Source organism: Polyodon spathula, chromosome 15 (assembly GCF_017654505.1).
Source record: "Polyodon spathula isolate WHYD16114869_AA chromosome 15, ASM1765450v1, whole genome shotgun sequence".
In the NCBI taxonomy this organism is placed as follows: domain Eukaryota; kingdom Metazoa; phylum Chordata; class Actinopteri; order Acipenseriformes; family Polyodontidae; genus Polyodon; species Polyodon spathula.
In genome coordinates, this window is record NC_054548.1 from 18,489,581 (window position 1) to 18,513,131 (window position 23,551).

The following is a 23,551-nucleotide window of genomic DNA, read 5'->3' on the forward strand; positions in this document are numbered from 1 at the left end:
TATCTTGAAATAGATGTATAAATAAGATGTCTCTAATTCATCTGTAAATCAGTTAGAGATATCTAAAAATGAAAAAAAAAAGATCTCAAGTTGATTTACAGATATCTAAATAGTATGTAGATATCTGTAAACCATTTTGATTGTGCTAGCATTGTATGCCAAACTGTCATTTTGAAATATCTTTAAATGAACAGGAAGTGATTTAGAGATGTCTTTAAATGACTTACTCTTTAAAAACCTTACACTTGATTTAAAGATGTCTTAAATTGCATTTCAAGATATCTTTAAAAGACAGTTTGGCGAACCACGCTAGCACAATCCAAAAGGGTTATACAGCCATCTCAATTTGAGATATAGTTATATAATTTTTATATATCTATAATTGATATACAGATATCTTAAAATGTATTTTAGGTATCTTAAAAATGTGGATGTCTCAAAATATTTTACAGATATCTTTAAATATTTTCTATGTTAAATTATATTTTAAGATCCCTCTAAATGTTATTGGCTTGCCATAAATAACAAAAAAATACCGACAGTCAGAAAATGTGTATGACTGTTATATCTATAGTATCTCATACAAATACTTCACGAGTAAGGCGCTGAAGTCTAGTTGATTTTCTCAGTTTAGTTGGGCATCACTCTTGCCCCTGCTAGTAGTTCACAATACTAAAGCTCTAGATCTTGCCATCTGTCCCCTTAATGTTGCCTGGCTGTGTGGACAATGTAAAAGTGGTAAGCGATAAGAAAATATTCAAGAAAGTATTAATCAAATTTGCATGAAAGATACAGTGTACTTTGAAACTATTCATAATGAGGCCTATTCTGACTTTGTTTACGCACCATTTATGCGCTCGAAAAACGGACCTCAAAACTGCTACGCGCATTCTCAGCACAGATTCAAAACCGCGCGTAAAAGGAATGTTGAAGTTGGTTATATATAATAATACCACAAAACAAACAGATTGGGTTGTTAAATGTTTAAATGAGTGGTTTTCTAAAAAAAAAAAATACAATTTGACTTTAAATTAATTAATTAATAATGAATAATCTTCATTCCAACAAATGCTTAAACGCTTGCATTGTTTGGTATACGCTAGAGCCAGTAGGAGTGAATTACCCAAGCCACAATGTTAGCAAGAATATGCAGGAAGGCAGACACCTCACAGATAGAAAATAAAATAAGTTTTTTTTTAAAAACAATTTTTTATAGTTATTTAAAGTCAGAAAATTAACTGAAACACGTCTAAGCAATGTTTTTTATATATTTATTTAACGTCTTTATTTTTTAAAAAGTTCATAAATCAGTTTTATAAAAGCAATAAGGCACTTAATGGCATGGGTCGTGCCTTATTGCATACACCTGCTATCTAAAACAATGCACCATTCTGCTCAGCATAGCAGTACCCACTCGTCCTTGCTCTAGCACGCTGTTCTCTTCTGAGGTTATTCTGTTTCTGACGCTTCTGACGTTACCCAGGGACTGATATCTGATTGGTTAGAGAGTAACCTACCCCCCAGTGTGAAAGGTTATCATACAGCAAAATTGTAGTCAGGCAGCAATGGCGACCTATAGGGTTACTCCAGCTCTGTACAGAGTTCTGCTAACTGTGAAGGTGAGCAGTTGAAAAACGATTAGAGTAATAATATAGGCTACAGACAACAATGTGTTATTATAGTACTAAGGAGCTGAAATAAAGCAGTATGCACACGTTACTGTATACGCTGGAATTTTGTTGTTTGAGTCCTTGGTGACCGTGAACTCAGTGAAGAGACAAACTTGACAATTAGAACTGTAGCCATTTTCACATTGTCACCGCATTTTGTCGTCCTCTTCATGCTAATTAACTTATTCACGTTTTCCATCTAAACACCAGTCAGTTATAAAATACCTATTTTCTTTAATGTGAATTGTACATTTCGTAGGTGCTTTGTTTGTGTTTCAAAAAAAGAATACAACTGTTTATTCGCGGAACAGTTAAAATGTAATGGTACTCATTTCCAGTGTTGGCGTATGCGTTGTATTGTTAGACGTTAAGACTGCATCGTTCAATCAAGTAATATCCCCGCATGCAATTCACGAGTGACATCTATGAGTATTAACGTTCCACTTTCTTGCTGGAGTTCGCACTTGGCTGTGTAGCCGAAGACAAAACACATCTGGAAATTGGACATCATTTGCAGAATGTTGCTATTGAAATCAGAATGATGTACTGCAGAGTGACAGTGGTTTAAGAGTTTATAAGCAGTTGCTTTTGTGTCAGTGAGCAGCTGATTTGCACTTTGTGTTTCTATTGCACAAATAATGCCCTTGGACAACTGCCTGTGCCAAGTGCAACAGTTTTGCCAGTCTAAATGCGTGTGTCCTTAAAAAAAAAAAAACAACAACAGCACATCTTTGAAACTGCAATAGTGCGCCGTTTATTGGTTGCAGATTAAAATAACCAAAAAAGCACCATTTGTTTTGTCAGTCATATTATAACGTCTGTATGCAGTGAACTGACTGACTGCACTGTTTTGAAAAACTGACTGCCTATATAGCTGCAAACATTTGACACCATGTATTTATTGGTAGTGAAGATATGATTGGAACCAACATAAAGTGCTATATTATGTAGTTTGTAATATCAATTTCATACAAAGTTACCGAGTTCAGCTTTATGAAGAAAAAAAAAAAAAATTAAAGTTATCTTCAGAAGAGTTCAGCCAATAGTGTGGATATTCTTATGGCTGTCTAAATCTGTCATGGTAACTTGGGTTGTTTTGGCGTTTGATTTAGCATGTTAATGAATTCTGTCGTTCTTTTCATGAAATTTCATGAACAGAAAGTTATTCCACAATTGGTAAATGTAGGTTTAAAACATACCTTTTTTAAAATGAAGTGTATTTATTTAATTGGATTTGTTAACAGTATAATTGTGTATGGTATTATTACCAAGTCAACCAATCACCTGGTTAATTTTTTAAAACTGAAAGTCTGACGCTGCTGTAGTAATCACATCGGTTCAGTTTTCTTGTTTTCTTTTTTAGCATGTCGCTTTCAGGTCAAGGTGGTGCATCATTGCATCTCGAACACAGTTCTCAACGGTTTACGATCCTAGTGAAAAGGTATTTTTTTCATTATTATTGTTCAGTGTTATAGCACTATTGTTGCCTGTCAACCAACTGAACCGACATGTATTTACCTTAAATACAATCCTACCCTGCCTTGCCAGATGGGATACACAACCAGATTTGCCTTTCACCTGATTTGCAGGGAGGCATTATTTGATCAAAATAAAACTCCCTGCTGTACTTTCTGCATTCTATGATAAGTGTGACCCCCATGTTGTTGGTTTATAAAATCAAACACAATGTGCAGAGGATTAAGACACAAGGAATGTATCCATACACACAAGGACTTGACTTGTATTCCACATGTTGTCAAAGTAATGTACCATTCATGTACCACTGAATTGTCTGAGTGGAGTGGAGTCCATTATAACGTCTATGTAATTTTTCAAAATCTTCTCTATTTCATTCCAGATGTATTACCATTCTTCTAATGCCCTTCAGTAACAGGGACAGTGAATGCTAGGGTATTGAAACAAAGTACAAAGACTTGGTGGTCGAAGGATTCTTTTTTTTTTTGCTGTGTTTGTAAGTTTTTCACCTATTTTTCACAGACATTTGACAAGATTCTCATTGCAAACAGAGGAGAGATTGCCTGCCGGGTAAGTGCTCTGTAAATCAGAAAAAAACTAGATTCAAACTTGGTGTAAATGGTGTACTGATGAAGGCATCAGCTGAAACATGTGTCTGATTTAGGGTTGGGTTTGATCAACCTGTACCTCGCCTGGATAAACCACATCTGTATCTTGCAGTACAGCACTGGGGATTCTGTTCATTTCCTTTGTGTTGCTATGTTACAGGTCATTAAAACATGTAAGAAGATGGGCATCAAAACAGTGGCAGTACACAGTGATGTGGACTGCAGCGCTGTAAGTACCTTTTTACTCCAATTCAAGGGTAAATATGACCTCTTTACCGAGGTAACCACTGGAGAGTATTTATTATTATTATTATTATTATTATTATTATTAATGACCTCAACTCTATGGCCAATAGCTGGTAAACCTAAAACCTTTAAAAGCTAGTGGGCTGTGAAACACAAATTTGAACACCTAGCCCTGAAAACCTGGTATCTCTTAAACCCCTGAGAAGCAATAATGCTTATTGTCAGCGTGCTTTAGCCCTTAATGCAGCTTCATTATCGCCTGACATATATCAACAACTGCGACATACACAACTGTTTTCTGTGATTCTGTAGGTCAAGTATACTGCACAAGGAAAGTGAGCCCTTTTGTATCAGTAATTTTACACAGCTGTTTCAATCAAAGCCTCATCTCCTACACCTTTTGAGGTAGTGACTTTCCATTTGCAACATTTAGATAAACGCTGAATATTAAATGTATTGGTAGCCTTGACTTTGACATTTGATCTTGCATGTCTGTCATTATTTCTGTTTCTGGAATATAGATTTTTAGTAGAGCTGTCAATCGATTAAAATGTTTGATCGGTTAATTTATGGTCTCACTTGATTAATCTGTGCACATTTTTATAAAGGTAATGATATTATAGCAGCTGTCCTGCATAGTAATACAAAAAAATAAAGAAAAGCAGCCCAATGGTTTGCATTAAAAAGCATTATTATTATTATTATTATTATTATTATTATTATTATTACTTTTTTTTTCTTCTTAGTAAATGTAACACATTTTCACAGAACATCGGTTGTTTACATAGCTACATACGTGGCTTTCTTCTGTACTTCTGAATCTAGCAGAACCTGAGGCACCAAAGAGATTAAGCCGTTTGGAATTTTGTTACAGTGAGGTACCCGACAATATAGTGGCTAAGTGATTGCTTAACATGCTGTCATAGTCAGAGAGCAGAGAAAGCACCGTAGTTCCACATAATTACATCTATTTGAAGAATTGGTGTCTTTATGATCAGTTCAGGTATTTCTGGTGTATACCTCCATTTTTTTCTGAGAAAGTTCTTCAAAATTGATTCGTAACCAAGTCGACTACAATGCCTCCATTGTCTTATTACTTTTTTTATTTTAATTTGTAAAAAGAAATTTGAAATATTACTTTGACGTTCTCAATATAATTCTCAGTAACTGTCTCTGTTGTAAGCAATCGCGTGAAATTCAGCTATGCTTATACACCTTCCCCGTTGGTTAAACTCCCAGTTATGTCCTGCCTCTGATCACTCATGATTGGACACCTGTATAACAAGGGGCAGATCTTTTACTTTCCCATTGTTTAACCCTACTAAAGACCTTCAGTGTTTATGTCCCACCTCCACCACCTTTTTTTTTTTTTTTTTTTTTTTTTATAAAGGACTGCCACCAGTTATATTCTAAACGTTAATTTCTTTTACACAACTGTTATTTTTGATTAACACCAAAAAAATCAAGTGACTTGATTTTGTATGGAACAGGGGTTTTCAAATGTAAACAAAGCAAGGCTGGCCAGTAAAAGTCGTTGAGATTGACTGCAGATTAATAAAAAAACAAAAAACAAAAAAAACGTTCAGATGCCATCACCAAGTGTATTCAATTAAAGCACATGCATTATATTTTATCAAGCTAAATTCCAGATTATTCATACATCCGCTATGCATCTCTCAATGTAAATAACGAGAGGTGTAACCAATGGTTGTATAAGAATTAACTTTCCAGATTCCACTTTTAGTTAAACAATTATAGATTGAACATCTATATAGGTGCTAGATGGTGGCTTTCAGTGTTATATACTTCTAATCCATCTGATCCCATCTGGTCCCATCACAAAAGTGTGTTTACTTTCCAAATCACCTCCCATTGGTAAGCAAGCAACACGGTGCTAAAGTTGAACTGACAACAGAGAATGACCACAATTGAATTGGGTGCAGCGCACAGTTAAATCTTTTGCAAAATTACCAGACATTTTACAAGGACATTAAACAGTCAAGGTTCATTTAAAGGAAATATGTACTGTACATGATTAACACAAGATGAAATATACTTCTCGCCTTCAGGGCTGTCCTGTTGAGGTTTATTCCTATTAATTGAATAACACACGGTTAGCATACTTTGCTTTGGGCTGAACGGGAATATAGGACTCTTCTTGGTTCTTCAACTGCAGGCTACCATTTCTAACTGCATTCAGCAAGAACTTTTGACAGAATACGATAATAGTATACAGAGGGAAAAGTTGACAAATAGCGTGCGACACATTCGCATGCAGGGCGCTGTTACCTGTTGTCCCCTTTGCAAACACAGAAATCGCTTACATCCTTGATGGAAAGCTACTTCATCTTTGATATACTGCTTATTTCATGCTTAAGCTGAATGCTGGGGTGAAGCACACCCAACAGTGATTTGCAATGTGTAGATAGTTCAAGATAGAATAGGATTATTTGAAAATAATTTCATACAGACAGTCAAGTAGAGTTTAACACAATCAAAGCCTCCCCTATACCTACAGAATTTGCGGTGTGAGCTGAATCTTACACACGTGACCTACTCCCCGTCGCCCCCCATTGAAATCTTTGATACCTGGGGTATATTGTACTCCTACCCTGAGGACTCGGTAATGAGAATGAGTGGTATCTTGCGTGAGTGCTTGTGGATGATTGACAATTAGGTGATGCGAGTCATCATTTATCAGAATATTATCATGCATACCCTTGATAATTTCCCCCTGCTGTCGGGGGAGGTGGTGGGCACAGATATGACTTTGTGATGTCAAAGTAATTAGTGTTTGTTGGTTTCCAGCTGAACAAACTGGAATCTAGTGATTAGGTACATGAAGATGGAGCGCATCAAACTTCACAGAGATGCAGTATATCTTCGGTTAGCTGTTCAAGACTTCATAGCCGCGGCTTGAACCACTTATTCATACCAGCGCTATTCATTTTATCAGCCCTTCTTAGTTAAAACATATTAAGATTAATGGCAAAATGCCCACACGGTATGAAATAGGCACATTGCCTAGCCAAAGGTTTTCTTAACCTTGTGATACTTTGAACTTCTTGCTGGAAATTTCTGTGGCAGCAGAGATGATTAGTGACATCTGATTTTTTCAGGTGGTGGTCATTCTGAATGTGTAATCTTCACAGAGGAATAGTGCTTTTCTTTGACAGCCAGATATCTCCTATGTAGCCTGACCCTCACCCTTGCTCTGCTTTGCTCAGACTGAACACTGATCTACAGCTTTCACAAGACTTTAATTTGCCTGACTCTTATAAGCGAACTAGTCAGAACCACTTGGCTAATTCCACACAGGCCTTACCTCAAAGAATGATCCAGGAGCTCTCAACTTGCAGAGAGGTCAGGGGAGCGCACTTATAATATAATATAAATGTATTTTAAGTCAAAGAAATTAAATGAGACTCGAGAATTTTAATTGATTATAAAAATATAGTTTTGTAACAATTGTTTGCTGTGTATTTAGTGTTTATTTGTTTAACGCTGGCTCTTACCATTCTCCCCCTCCAAGAAGCTGACAAATAATGGTTCAGTCCTTTGCTCTCAGTGAATCAGAAACAGACACAAATGTAAAAGGAATGTATATGTTCTGTTGCTGAGCCAAATGACTGATTCAGTTGAAGTTAGAATTGGAGGCAGCAGACATGTCGATTTAAAAAAAAAAAAATCCAGGAAAAAGGAAAGACAAAAAACACTTGTCATAGCTGTAGCTGCAAGGCATACCTCAGGCTCCCTTGCCACTTGGAAGACTCTTCTCTCCTTGTATGTTCAGTGTGCTCTTTAGTGAATGGTTAATTTATAACTTGTAAACATACAAAATAATGGATGTATTTATAGGTAGTACATTAAAAAGGAAGTGACTAGAAGTTAAACTAAAGAAAGTTTACTCTCTGCCTAACGTTTTACCTTTCCACAAAAGTGTTAATGCTGGGTCCCTTCCCAGCACCTAAATGCTGGAACACAAGGTCCTTCTGTGTTTTTGTGGGGGTGCTGTTTATGTTTTTTTTTTTTTTTTTAAATGTGCATTTACATTTGAGGCTAAAAAGGTGTATTGAACATAAATTCCTCAGTGCAAGAGTGCCATATCAGACAAATTATTATTTATTTTTTTTGGTTTTGTTTTTTGTTTATCATAAATAAAATACTGTCAATTATTGTATCTTGAGTGTTGTATTTTTATATCAACAAACAAAATAATTTGACAGTAATGTTCCTACAGTGAAGGAGGGAATGTATCATTTTTATTTATTTATTTTTTTTTTTTTTTAAAGCACGACTTTGTTGCCTTGGACTTGGATCACGTACCGCCACTGATATGGTATTATACATTCTCCATGTTCTGTGTTTGCGTCGTCTGCTTTTTAGCTATGAATTGAGATACCTTTGAATTGCTTGCGAGTCAAAGGTGGGATGTAAGCAGGTGGGATTTTGTGAAATCTCATTGGCATGTCGTTGGGAGACCTTAGAAATGCAAATAGGTGTTGCTGCTGTCTGGCTTTTGCTGAGGTAGGCTTCAGTGTACATCACATTGCTTCCAGGAATATTTTTTCTTAACCAGTCCATGGTGTTTCACCTGCTTAAGAGCTTACAGCTCTTGACAATATCTCGATAGAAAGAATGTGCACTAAAAAGGCAATTGAAGCACCTTTGTGTGCATTTTGTAACTGACCTTGTAAGCTCTTGATGTTTTGGAGTTAAATGGAGGTCACCCAGCATTCTCTTAAATAAAGCTTTTCATAAAAATAGTTTGCTGAAGCTTGTAGTTGGACAAACTTATGTTTGGCTTACAGGAACAAGGTCTCTACAGTAAAATAAACATCTAGACAGAGGCGTGTGTACGTGTGTTAAATATAATCTTTATTATATCAATTAAAAGATGTAGTCTGAGGCTGTTAATTGTTATTGTTTTGGACTAGAGAACATACAGCCCGGTAAGAATATGTCCGCATTTATTTTTGTCCGTAGAGATTCTATATTTTTAATTGAAGAGCCTGCGGTATGGTGGTAGGAAGCTAAGGGGAATTATTAAGCATTAGCTATCTTCCATCTGGGAATTGTGTGCTAATCAAGGAGCCAGTGCGTTAGCTCTGGGGATGATGAGAATTATGACGATTATGACATGTTAGCACATGTCTGTAGGACAAGTGGACAGGTGATGAGTTAATCAAGGGGTGTATTAAATGGCTCCCATGCTGATTTTGTGTTTTTGGAGTTTGAATTTTTCATCCCTCCCACCCTCTCTGATTTAAGCAGAGCAGGCTGCAAAACATTGACCTCCCAGTAACCCAATATTACCAGCCATGCTAGCCCTTACACTCATTTCAGTGAATGCATTTCACCAGGCAACGGACCACTGGGATGCGTTTTCATTTTCAATTAAATGGTGGAAAGAAAGCAGCTCTAGTTACAATGTAGCATTTAAAAAAATACAAAATACTGAATATCATAAATATCACGTCCTCTATAGTTTACATTAATTGCAGTATAGCAATATAGTTTTAAATCAATAGAAATGCTTGACATAAAAAACTAACTAACCTTTTGTAATTATATCTAAAAAAGTATGCCTGCTTCAAACTTGCTTTTATTATATATATATATATATATATATATATATATATATATATATATATATATATATATTTTTTTTTTTTTTTTTTTTCTTTATGACACAAAAAGGCATTTATGTGTTTGTTTGCTTGTTTGTGTTTTTACACTTTTCTGTCATGTAATCTTAATGACCCAGTTATATTCCTTTGGAATTTCAAAAATTATCGTGGGTACTGGAATTAGTGTTATTTCCAACAGTAGTTATGTAAGACTTGTTATATAATTGGAATGCACCTGTTGTTATTATAGTGACAAGTAGTACATGCCCCAAATCAGGTTTCTTTTAAAAAGAGTATTATACCCCCACCCCAAACACAAAACTCTTTAGTTTTTTGTACTAGAACAGAACATAAAGTACTGAAGCAATGAGGAAATCGAGTTCTAGAGCAGAACATTCTATTACTGAAATGACATTACCCCTTGTATGATATTGTGCACTGCTTCTGTCGCTAGAGAAACAGCAATGTTCAGAACAGTACAAAACTTACAATTCCTGAACTCCACTCATTTTATTCTTTCCATGTTTGTTTTTAGTTAAGTGAGAATAACAAACCCCCTTAACTGTGGCCTTGGGCAAAACAAAGACCTATTCAGAGAGTCTCTTGTTAAAGATATCTGCCACCTTGTATTAAGCAGACACATTCAGCCCTAAGTCACGTAAAACGTCACATATAGATTGATTGTAATTTGAATATGTTAATTCAGATATTGACATGCAAGAACATGCTGGTGAAATTACTGGAAGAACTTATTTTTAAGTATTTATTATGTTTTTTTTCTTCAGTGGCTAATAAAGTCGCATTCCCTGCTGATGGAAAATTGTCAGTTTACTTCAAACTCCAGGGGGTTTAGCAATCAGTCCTTAAAAAAGCTTTGACAGTTTAACCTGCTGGGCTCAGGGCACCCAGGGGAGATTCCTAGTTGCAGCTTTGAGTACGAGGCTGTTTTCCACCAAAAGATAATAGATTTTGTTACCAGCCACATTAGTTTAACTCTTATAGAGTATGAAAATATTGAGTACAAGCTTTGACTGGTATTTTCTCTATGTGAGTTAAGAGCTAACATTATGCGTAGGGCATACTAATGTGTGTAACAGACATTTACAAAACAGCTATAGTCATGTGACCAAATGTTTACGTCAAATGCCTGGTTTAATAGAATGGATAACATGGATAATTCTGTTTGATGTAATCAGCATCACACAGACAACATGCATTAATGTCAGTGGGCAATTTGCCTGCAAGATTCCCATAATGTAAAATACAGGCCGGTGTCACCGGAAATTTTTAGATGCACATGCTAGCACATCCAGTGCACTCTTGTTATGAATTCCACAGTAATTTAATAGTAGCATTATATAGATGTAACATACTATGGCCAAACTGAAAATATTTCATAAGACCATATTCTTTGCAAATTAGCCAACTTCACAGTTTTATCCAAAGCAACTTACAGAGATTTGTGGGTGAACTATGCATCACAACTGCTGCAGAGTCACTTACAATAGGACCTCAGTTTTATGTCTCATCTAAAGGATAAAACCGGTCAAAAGGTGACGTACCAGTTCATACCCAATGGCAGACCATGTTTTATTTTATTTTATATTAGCATCTTCAACATTTTTAGCAGTTACAGAAATGGCACTGAAAAACAAACCATTTTGAAAAAGACGTTTAGAATAGGAGAGACGAACATTAGGAGAAACAGTACAACCCCCCCCAAATAAGTAAAGCCCCTTTCACCCTGGCTACCTGGGTCACAATCCGACGTAGTATGGAACCACATACCTGGGTCGTACCCTGGTTGACCACAGCGAGTCACAGTCACAGCGACCAGCCTCAGTATGTGGTTCGACATGCTTTGACCCGGGTCGAGAAAGACAAAATGCATGACGGACATTCGTTAGCCAGTGAAATAATAAACAGCCACGCCTGCATTTAGGTTTGACTTCCGCAAAGAACATTTCTGTTTATTCTATTTAGCCATTAATTAAGTTGATTAAGACACCGCATGAGCCTGATTGCAGCAGGAATGAAGAAACATTTTCTCCAATCAACGTTTGGGCTGATTGTTCAGTCCAGAGAAGCTTGGATGGAAGGGCACATAACAAGCTGCTTCCAGGGCATTGATACGCGTATTGTGTACTTACTTCTGTCACCCAGGTCGACCCTGCTTTATCAAAAGCATTGTAAAATCACGTAGCCGACCCGCATGACATCGGGTCCTCACCCAGGTAGGTTTCGACTCAGGTAGAGCATGCCAGTGTGAAAGGGGCTTCAGAAAAATTCAGACCCTTAGATTTAAGCAGGGTTACAGCGTCTACTGCATATCATCAATGTTATATCAGGCAAGTGTTTTTTCCTTCCCTCTGTTTATAACTGAAGAAGAGGAGCAGTTTCTGTCTGTGACAATTTAGTTTATTTTTGTATAATTTTTTTTTTGTTCTGTGCCTATGTTTAACAAAAAAACAGAAAGAAAGAACAGCCGGGTCAATAATGTTCAATAAGTGCTTTGGAACATTTTACTATCCGTATAGCAGATAAAACCTTTGACAGCACAGAGCAGCACTTGTGCACACTGTGCAGGGTTGTAGGTACAGCACTTTCATATAATCCCAGTAGGAAGCTATTGCCCCAAAGGCCTAAGAAGTGACGGTCCATGGGTTAAAACTATTGTCTACTGTCAGTCACTACTTTAACCTGAGGGAATATCTACTCTGTTAAATCAAGCTTATGTGTAAGTTTTACAGTGATTTGTGAAGGTTCTCCTAATATTTCTCTCCTAGTATTTCTCGGTATAATTTATAATGTCAGATTGTCTTATCTGTCAAAATCCCTGGAAAGCTTGTATTGATGTCTTTATGTACCCATATTTTATGTTCAGTTTTTTTCAGAAACTTCAAACACCAACATTTCACTGAAATTGTAGGTGTTCATAGTATTTTCTGTGTTCCAAATTGGTTAGAGAACAAAAAGAACAAAACACGACAACCATGTTTGTATTAACAAATGTATTGTCCGTTTTCAGTTAAATCACAATCAATTTATCATGTTCAAGTTCCATTTCCCCATCAAATCTACATTTTGAAATCCCATGTTGTTAAGGTGATACCACACTACTTAAAAACAATGTACATGTATCACATTGTACTGTGCTGAAGTATTTAGGACTCTTAGTTATTTAGAAAAAATGTGCTAAAGTAGTTTTTCTACATTTATGACACCTAATTGTTTATACAAGAAGTGCTGCACTTTGTGGCGCTGGGGCGAGAGTGGGCATTTCTTAGTTAATGTTTCTCACCTCCCTCCGAAGGGAAGAGTTTAATAGCTAAACAAGACACCTTTTGACTTTTAGAGGTCTTTGAACAACATCGCTGCATCCTACTCTTTGCTCTAATGTAAACGGTACAGATCGAAACATTTGTTTGGAGATACAAGGAGCAGTTGCCTTCCAGTTCTGAAAAAGTCATCCATTGCTTCAAATGCCTTAGCTTTGCTTTCTGTCAGAGTTTAAGGTAGGGCTACGACTCTTGAGCCATGTGTAGCTCATTGAGTTCCACAGTATGAATCTTTTGATTTAGACAGACATGAAGGATCCCATTCAAGGCTTTTAATGGGATTGCTCACTACATGCGCAATCTTTGGTGTAAGCAAGTATTAAAACATGACATGATGCATTTGTTTAATGGTCACAGATATACTGAAGCTATGTATTTGTGCAGTTTGGTTAAATCTCTCTTTATTTCTTTGCCAGTATTCAGTCAGCTATTTAGTTTGAGTAAACTAAACTTGTTTTATGTCACATTCTTTCTTATTTTTAGTTAGTAATGTATATCATTTTTGTACGGCTCTTTAAGAACTCCCTGGTCATCGTTCTGGTTCCTTAAACCAAATACATTTGATTACTTAAACCCCATTGCATAAAAATATTGTATAATATGGTTTAACTTTTATACAGTGGCTCTGCTCACTATCAGTCCAACTAGCCTTTGTGGTTTAATGTTTCAGCTTAAATACTTTTGCTACTGACAGTTTTACAACTGGAAAAAGATTCTAAATCACTCTTACTGAACAATGTGGAAGATTAAACAGTTCTTTATAAGTATCACCTAATACAAAAATACATTGTAAAGTAGTTTTTTCCACAATGGGGTTAATTGTCCTCCATATATTTCTTCAAAACAAAAAACGAACAAATTAAGCTAGCAACTCCGTATTTTCAGTTTTACTCCTCGGGCAAAATCTAACGGCACCCTACTCTTTGGCAAGTGATCTAATATGGCTGCCACTGTTTTCTTTCCAAATGATAATGCTAGGAGATGTTGGCTTCATGCTTGGTACATAGCTGTATTCTTTGATTCTTTGTGTTCTCCCATAATTGTGGTGCAAGAAAGTGAACCCTCTTGTGAAAGTTGTTGACCATGACTGTACACTTTCAGTTATTCTCCTAATGTTTGGTTTACAGCTGTATTCTTTGATTTTCTTAGTTCTGTTCCATTACTGGTGTCTGGTAAAATAAACTCTTTCACTTCTCGACTCGTGATCATTTTTGTATTCAAGTAAAATTTAGCTTCTCAATTTGTGTTGTATTGATTTTTTTCAACAAAGATTACAAATGTTGCAGATAACGCAGGAAAATTAAAACTTAAATTCAGTCGAGGAGATTGATGTACTGGTTGAAGAAATTGAATATTTTGTTTCTGCCTGTTAACAGGTATCTTTGCCACAAAAGCATTAAGCAGAAAACCTTCTGCTGCCAAAACACTCGATTTATTATTTGCCAGGAGAGAATAATAGCCAACACATACAGTAATATAATCCTGATACATGTATAGACATGCGAGTGCACATGTGCAAATGAATAAAGCATATACAGCATGTCAGCTATTTTTAATTATCTGCAAAGTACCACAGTGTAAAGTCACAAATAGTCAAATACAAAATGAAATAAATAAAACCTCCAACACAAGCGGAAATTATTAGGCTACATACGAAGCGGATATGAACTTCTGTCTAGCGTAAGTAAATAATTTAGTATTCAAATTACATTTACGAACAATAAATATTAAACGAAAGTATAATTTTTTGTGAGCATACGCAACAGCAAAGGCCATACGAAACCGGAAACCTCATTTATACATGTCCATAACTTAAATTAAACACGTAAGTACCATGGAAAGAGGTACGTGCTAACAAAAGAATGCTTATACATACAGCCCAGTATCTTTATAGTTAGTACAGTCGGCACCCATTTATCCATATCTCGTTTATTGATACAGAAATGATTCTATTATAAGATAAAACATGTAATCGTCACATCTTTGTTAAGCTTGCAGTATAAGAAATGCACCATTGTTAACAAGCAGGACGTGTCGGGAATGCTGCTGTAACTGTACTGTTCAGAAACTACCAAACTGTTTAAGCAGCGTGTTTTTTAAATTGGCAGGGATGGGGTTAATTTCCCCTACCTGCCTGGGTTTATTATGGTCAGGTAGCTGGGGTTGATTAAGTTAATTAATGATCAATCAGTGCCCAGCCACCTGACATAAAAGGAGGCCTCTGCTTCTCATTTGGGAGGAGGGAGTTGAGGAAGCAGGTTGGTGTTTGTGGGTTTTTGTGATTTGTGAATTGTACATCCAGTGAAGGCATTGCCCAGCCTGGAAACCTTTATTTTGTACATTTTGCTTTTTGTCTTTCATTTTTTGTTTAAATCCCTTTATTTTGCCCTTGTGCACTTTTATTTTGTGTTATTTATAATAAAATTAGTATTTTTTGAACTGCAGACTGTCTCTGGGCCTCTATCCACTCACCAGCCTGCCACACAGCCAACTGATGCTTTTGTCGCTTTTATTATGTAGGTTTTTATTACACATTTTTTAGTTTTGCAAACTGTAGGTTTAATGTTTCTGTTATGTGTTTTTCACTGCTTCACATGTCATCTAAATACAGTACAGAACAATGCTGTGACTCCCCCCCCCCCCCCCCCCCCCCCCCCCCGTACTGTAACTTAAATTACAGTATGAACTGTGTGCATGTTATTGTAAATGTAAAGTTGTTTGGAAATTACATTTTCATACAAAAAGTTATGTGCTTTTTCTTTTTCTGTGTTTTATCCTATTGAACCTGTAATGGGAGGGTACAGATACAGGAATGCTGACTGTACACAGCTGTATTCTATGATTCTCTCAATGACCTTCCACTTCATTAACATTAACTGTTTCAATGCCACATTGTTTTAATGATGGAGTTCTTTTTTAATATTAATTTTACGTCATCTTTATGGCTTTCCCCTGAGATTGGATTGTTCACACAAACTACTATTTCTAGGTTGATATGCAGTTAAGAAAGGGTAAAGCTGTATTTGGTTTGTTGAATAGTTTTTGTATTATATGCTATTATCTTTCATTTAATTTTCATTTAAAGCAATTGGCTGACAAACTCCCCTTTTGAAGCGAGATTCAGAGCTCAAGGGGTGGCTTATATGTTTTATTTTTTATATATACATATTGATATTGTTAAAATCACATTTTAAAAGTCTGCATGCCTCTGTGTTGTAAGCTGTTTATTTATTTGTATAAATTACACCTTGTTTTCTTTTAAACTGGTTGACAAGAACTTGCTGTTTCCATGCTATTTAGTTTATTTACAATGTTTAGCAGTCCAGAGAGGGGGAGCCCAATCACTATTCATGTGACTGAATTTCTTCATGGAAAATGTCCTTGTGTATGTTATCAACTTCAAACCACAACGCTATTAACAGTATGTGCTTTGTATTAACCATGGGCTGAATAGCAGGGGATATCCTCCAGGTCAGGACTGAGGTGGAAACCCCAAAATGAATACTGTAGAAGGCTCAAATGATTTAACAAAACAGTAAAAGAAGGCATCTGAACATGTACAGCAGGCATTGTTTTACATGTGACATGGTGCATTTTTAAAATGTATTTTAAAAAGTGAAAGTTGAATTTGTGACTCATTTAAGCACATTGGTTTAAAAACAAAACAGTGAACAACTGGCCCATAAACACCTTTCTTTTGCCAGTGTTTATCCAGTTGCTGACAGTAATTCCCAAGAATGTCTCCCCCGAGTGCAATTGTCTGTCACTTAATTAGCTGAAGTTCTATCACCACTTACATATCAGGTGTGTAAGAGCGTATGTGTGTTAGTGTTAGACGAAGAGTGGCTGTATAGTACTGTGGAGACTTCATTGACCTTTAAAATACAAAGAACATTTCAATTCCTATTTTTATATTTCACTTACAGTATATGAAAGATTGATTTTTTCAAAATCTGTTTACATTTATGTAGCATATCATTTTTTTTATTTATAATCATTAAAACATTTTTAATAGCTAGCACAGTTCTCTGCATTATTATATTATTAAAATGTTGTATTAGGTGAAAAACCCAAATGCTTAAAATTCAGTATTTTGTTGCGTAGGAAACAAATAACTAGTTTACGTGTTCTAAATACATACATTAGTAAAACATTTAAATAAAAAAAACAGTGAAGCTTAAGTCATTTAAATTGATCTTATATTTTCTGGTTCAAGTGAATTGATATTGAACTCTTTGGACACAGCTTAATTTGTGCACAGCTCCGACCTGATGCTGTGCAGGGAGAATCATTGCATCCCTTCTTTCAATTCTCTCTAATTATCCCCATCTTCCTGGGGTGCCAAGCTAGACACACATATTGGTTCTTCAGTATGAATATATAAACTATGTTAGTTACGCACATAACAGATTTGGTCTCCCTCTATCAATTCACTTACTGTTTGCACTTCAAGTAATGGACACTTATCATTATGTCCGGCAAGTTTATTTACACAAGAAATAATAAGCAGAACACGACCTTGTCAGCCTAACACACTTAATTAGGGAGAGCCGCTGCAGTGAAGCTAGCTGAGGGATGAGAGTGTAAAACAAGAAAAGCCTATAAAGGCTTTCTCTTTTACAGGTTAAACTGTGGTAGTTCACATATCGTTTTTTTTAATGTGATTGTTTAATACAGATGTGTTTTTACAGCAAGCATCTGCTCTTTGTCTCATCAGGTCCATGTGAAAATGGCGGACGAGGCTGTCTGTGTTGGCCCAGCTCCCACCAGCAAAAGCTACCTCAACACCGATGCCATCATGGAGGCCATTAGGAAAACCGGAGCCCAAGCTGTGAGTCTGAATGTGTTGGCTTTGAGATGCAGTAGCGGCTTAAAAATACCCAAATCTGAACCCCATAGAAAGCCAGGATTTTAAAGAAAGAGAGCAATACAGAGAACATGTTTTTTTTTTTTTTTTTTTTTTTTTCCTGTTCAGTTTTAGTTCATGTCACCCAAGTTTAATGTGGCCAAAATTGGGACTGAAAAAAATCAAAGGCTTTGTAGCATCTGGCAGCCCTGTTGGCTGATCGTGCAGGTGGCTGCAGGATTCAGCTTTCACACCAGGGAACAGCTCCAATCCATTTCCAAATTTGCTTGAGTTACATTTATTTTTAGTCATTAACCCTTTGGAAACAAGTAGGTGCCAGCAGAAGTCTGATTTGTAATTGTTTCATATAAAATACTTCATAATTATGGCAGAAAAGTCCACCCCCACTTAAATTGTGTGTGTGTGTGTGTGTGTATATATATATATATCTATATATATATATATATATATATATATATATATATATATATATATATATATATATATATATATATATATATATATATATATATATATATATTATTGTGTATACTGAAAAAAAACATTTAACAAAGAAAAACAGAGTAATTTGTTGTTTACTTTACAGGTTCTTCTTCTTCTTCTTCTTCAAAAGCTTCTTCTTCTTCTTCTTCTTCTTCTTCTTCTTCTTCTTCTTCTTCTTCTTCTTCTTCTTCTTCTTCTTCTTCTTCTTCTTCTTTATGTATTTATTTTTCTTATAAGAAAGCAAAAATGTTTTCCCCTTAAATTAAATTGGATGAACCTGTCAATGTACAATCTAATAGTATCCGTATGCTTTTGATTCAAACTTCTTCCAGGATGTTTTGGGTTAATATCTTGCCCTTCTAGGCTGTGAATTCTGAAAAACATTCACCAGTTTTCACTGATACTTCCTTCTCTCCTACTGTAAATCAATTGGTGTTTAAATACCCTCTCCGTGATTAGTTTGGAGATTGTCACCTTCTTGTGTCTCATACTCCTTATTATGCGGCTGGTCATCTGGGCATTGTTGCTTCATAGGGGGCACACAAAGTTAATGGTGGTCTCCTTTCAATAAATTAAGGAATACAAAAAAAAGATACATCTGTGTTTTATTTCTGCATATTTGATTTTCTGTAGGTGTAGTTCATTTAGTGGCAACACAGATATTTTGTGGGCATTTTGGAACCTGATTTCAACCTAATTTAAAAAAACAAAACAAAGATAAACCGTCCTGATTGTTAGATATGAATTATTGAATGGAAGCAGACTCTCATTTAAAGAAAAAAGCAAAGGACATGGTTAATTGTGTACATTGAAAATCATTTCCATAATAACTATATTTTTCTTCAAATTTGTGCGCACGGTAGACGGTTGACAATATGTTCCAAACGTAAATTAAGATGCTACTGGGATACATTTGAATACCTGTAGAAATGGTCTAGATTTGTCCACTTCTCTTTCTCTGTCTCAAGTTTATTTAAAGAAGTATTTGGACATGGGAAGCAGCCATGCTTTGCAGTGTGTTTCTTGCTACTTTTTGTAGCACCCAGGAGCTCCCTTTATCCAAGTTATGAAGTTTCCCACATGGAATATGTCACGTAACATCACAGAACTGGTTCTGCAGTTCAGTTCTTAGGTGATACATAAGCTGTGTCACATATTGGTTCAGTGAAGTGCAGGGAGATGCTTATTTAAACAAGGGACTCCCTAGTATGACAGTAGGAGACTTGGCAATCTCAGATAGCGGGTTTGGGTATAAACTTTACTATCATTTTGTGGGTTTGTTGTCTGTCTGTGGCAGTTAACACGTCACCCTCTCTACAATTCCCTTTGGGAATAAGCCAGTAACAATGAATGAAGTCTTTAACAGATTTCGTTTTATGTCTTTTTTCCTTAAGGTGCATCCAGGCTATGGGTTTTTATCAGAAAACAAAGAATTTGCCCGACGACTGGTAAGTTTTCTTATGGGTTCTCTTTGTTTTTACAATAATCATCTTTGAAGGAGTCGATGCATTCTCTTTTTGAGAGACAGGCCTGATTTTAAACACATCGAAAGAAAGATTTTAATTCTGAACATTCCAATGTATTTTTAATACACGTATATATTACACAAGTGAAACACTGTCAATTAAGTCTAAACTGCATGCTGTATCAAGCATGATATATGAGTTTTATTTGTATAACTGTAATAGGTTATTCAGTAGGGGATAATCTTGCTTTAACCTTTCATATATTAGTTTTTATATTTGTAAATTATAAAGACTGGGGATCTAGAAATTATGTTATATAAATGGTGTGACTTCTCATGCTACCTTCCCATTAGTATGTATAATAATGTTTGCTTGGTCACACAGTGTGTTTCGATTGTATAGTGGCATTAATTATATGTCCTGTCTCTGACGGCATGTATGTATACATTAACTATATATTGCTATGGCAAATAAAGGCATACAACTTTTAAATAAAACTTAGAAAGAAAAGTTTATAAATGTAAACCTAGTGTATTGCAGGATGAGGAAATTGGATTGTATTTCCACAATTGTATAATAGTTTTAATGTAATAGTTTTTCCTTTAAATCTCCAAACAGATATTTTTAAGGTGTCCAGATGTTGGTGTTCTTTGTTTAAGTCTTGGTCTCTGGAAATTGCATGCTGTCTTTGTTAACCTTTTCCGTTCACTTTTTTATTGTTTTTTTAAATAATCTTTGATTAAAAGTTTAAAAGGGAAGCATTCAATAGGGCTTTTAGTGCCTGTATAAGGCAATTGTTAATCATGGAAAGTTGCAATTAGTATGACCTTAAATTCTACAGAAGTGCTTCTCTCATGCTGTGCATGATTTTCTCTATCAAGTGGGGTACTTGGGGATTTGAGGCAAGTATTGTACAGGATGTGTTTGAGGTCAAGACTGCTGACTCCCCAGAAGCCTGAATCAGGATAGTCCAGAGGGCCGCATGGGTCCTCTGGGGTGTTTCCCTATTCCACCCGCAGTTAATGCTGCATGAGCAGCCAAGCGTGGCAGATATCTGGATATCCTGGACCCTGTTTGTTGGTTGTTAAGGTCTTCCAGTTGAATAGTCAGTTTAATGTGATCAATTCATATTTTACAAGATTGACATTCTTCTTATTGATGGCATCTACTCATTTGAAGTAATTATTGTCAAAACAAACTAGTACATAGTGACAGTGAATGTTTTTAAACACATATCAAATGATGTTAAGAGATTAAGGGAGCCTCTTTTACAAAAACATTTTTAGAGATCAACATGTTTTGTTACTCTACACTTGGTTTTAAACAAATCACAAAAGGTTTGTCTCTACATTTTTAGTTTATTGGGAAAACATAAACTAAACTACATTTTAATACACTAAAATTGTACAAATACTCTAAGGGCTAGATATACTTAAAAATTGAAACAAATAAAACTGCATACAAATGTATAATATTAACCATTACGATCTGGAAGGCTTTAATTTGTACTTTACTTTGGCTCCTGTTGAGCATGTTGCACTTTTAATCTAATGTTTTTTTTTTGTTTGTTTTTTTAAACAATGGGTAATATGGTTGCGATTTAAAGACTTGTAGTATCTGGATGACCCTGATTGCTCCAAAAAGAACTTTGACATATTGCAATAAACATGCAGATTAGATCTCAGATTACCTAGCTCATATCTCCATGGAGAAATGATAATACAATGATGGCAGACGTAAACAGAAGATAAGTGAGGGGGGGAAAAGTTGAGTATGCAAATATGGAGACTGGCAGCTTAGACAACCATGTCGCTTGTCACAACTGAATATTCATTGCATTATTCAGACAATAACCTCTGTTTTTAAAATTGATGATTTATAGCACAGTTACTGTTTTTTTTTTGTACTGATTAAAGAAATATAATTTGTCATGCTTTCCTTGACTGCAAGTAAAGTTGATTTGTTTCAGCATGGTGCTGGTAGAGTTAAGGTTATGTTAAAATAATGAGACCACTGACTGTTGCATTAGATGTGCAGCAGGTTGCCACTACTTATGGATTCATTTTATAGATATCAGCTCCTGGGTATAAAAAGCAAGCAGGTTAAGTCCCAGGTGTGGGCACTTGCCAATCAGCACAGGTATCCTTGGATAGCGTGGCTGTGGGGTTTAATTGATTTAATTTCAGTTCTCCAGTACAGTAACCAGCTTGATCTATGAGCTGTGGCACTAATGATTGTGACTATGAATGTGTTCTAGCTGGGGAACTGCTTCCTCCTGTTGAATAAAGTAATTAATGACGTGTGGTAAACTGGTGCACTTTGCAAGTTTCTACAGATTCTACAGTAGGCTATTTCTGAGTTAAGAATGAACAAACCATGCAGGTGTTGGGGCAGTCATAGAAATGCAGAAAGGGTGTTCAAAGACTTGATGAGTGTTCCTCCCAAAGCAGTGGGGAGCTTTCTGATCAACATGAAGATTGGGCTGTGCTCTTCTGCTTTCTTATCCCGCCAAAGGTCTCATAGGGCGGTTTCCAGCTCATATATATATATATATATATATATATATATATATATATATATGTGTGTGTGTGTGTGTGTGCGTGCGTGTGTTTATATGTGCAGTAGTGATCAATCCATAGAACTGATGTGTGGTCTTTACATTTTTTTTCTTTATCTGAATAGCAATACATTCTTATCTTGGAAGGTAAATGTTATTGCGGTGAGACGGAAACATACAATGTGTACACTGTACCAATGATATACAGGTATGATGCTTGAGAATTAATGGCTGTTTACGTTAATCTGATGTTTTATTAGGATGTTTTTTTTTTACTATATTAAGTAAACCTACCACCAGTTCTGAAGGTGTTGCTTTGCAGCCTCTAGCCTAATCAGTGCAGTGTTAGCAAAGGGAGTGTTTGAATATATTGCCAACCCACTGTAAAATACATAACCATACACAGCTACTTCTTGAGAGTTCCCTTTTATCCTGGAGAATAACCCATCAGAGATGCCCCTTTCCATTCCCAGTGAGGTCCTGCTTGGGGACAGCTTTACAGCTGGGTGGAATGAGGATCGGGAGGTTAAGTCACTCAGGGTTATGCAGAAAGTCTAGCAGTGCTAGGATTTCAAGCAAGAATTCCTTTGCTTTACTCCCAGTTGCCCATGCTATCACAATGTTCACCGTGACCATGGTGCCTATTGCAAGATTATTATATATATGTTTTTTTAACTAAAGTATAATTTTTTGGTGTCTCTTATACATTCTTCAAAAGTTTATCCTTATGTTTGGTACACAGTGCTTGATTAGAAAGGATGCCTTGTTTATTCCAGTTTGTTTATCTTACACAGATATAGTTAGCTGTAGGGACTCAGTCTTACATACCCTTAAAATCTGAGCTGATCTAGATGTAGCGAGAACTAAAGTCTATGAAGAACAAGATCAATAAAGCAAGCTGTATCAGTGAATGAGCTTTTAGTGATCAGCTGACCTGAAGCCAAGACATTGTAGACTTTAATGTAGTGAACTGATCTGCTTGACATTTATCTTTGCTCTTCATATACATTCTTTCTGAAGCTTAGATATCCTACAGGATCCAAATGACCAATTATGATTTGTATATATATTTTTGTGTGCTAAATGTTCTACTGTAATTAGCTGTGTAGTTTGTATTGCCTCCAAAGGTGCTTGCTTTGCAGCTCTTGTTAAAGGGTAGTTTTCCTTAGGATTGATGATTATATGGGTTTGGGGAATAAACAGAGGAGAA

General features: G+C 35.8%; 1 protein-coding gene across 5 annotated transcripts in view; it reads left to right on the plus strand.

Moving 5' to 3' along the window:
* The first annotated feature begins 1,549 nt into the window (after window positions 1–1,549).
* Window positions 1,550–23,551, plus strand: part of LOC121327468 (propionyl-CoA carboxylase alpha chain, mitochondrial-like) — a 182,898-nt gene continuing 160,896 nt past the window's right edge. For 4 of the 5 annotated variants that reach the window (XR_005951575.1, XM_041271533.1, XM_041271535.1 and 1 more), the window contains exons 1-6: window positions 1,550–1,619; window positions 3,034–3,111; window positions 3,669–3,716; window positions 3,915–3,983; window positions 17,686–17,799; window positions 19,713–19,766. Coding sequence is in view for 4 of the 5 variants with exons in the window: in XM_041271533.1 (XP_041127467.1) it covers window positions 1,566–1,619; window positions 3,034–3,111; window positions 3,669–3,716; window positions 3,915–3,983; window positions 17,686–17,799; window positions 19,713–19,766 (417 nt within the window). In the remaining variant the exon portion in view is untranslated. Of the gene's footprint in view, window positions 1,620–3,012; window positions 3,112–3,668; window positions 3,717–3,914; window positions 3,984–17,685; window positions 17,800–19,712; window positions 19,767–23,551 lie in introns of all 5 variants that reach the window. The other variant, XM_041271536.1, reaches the window with a different exon arrangement.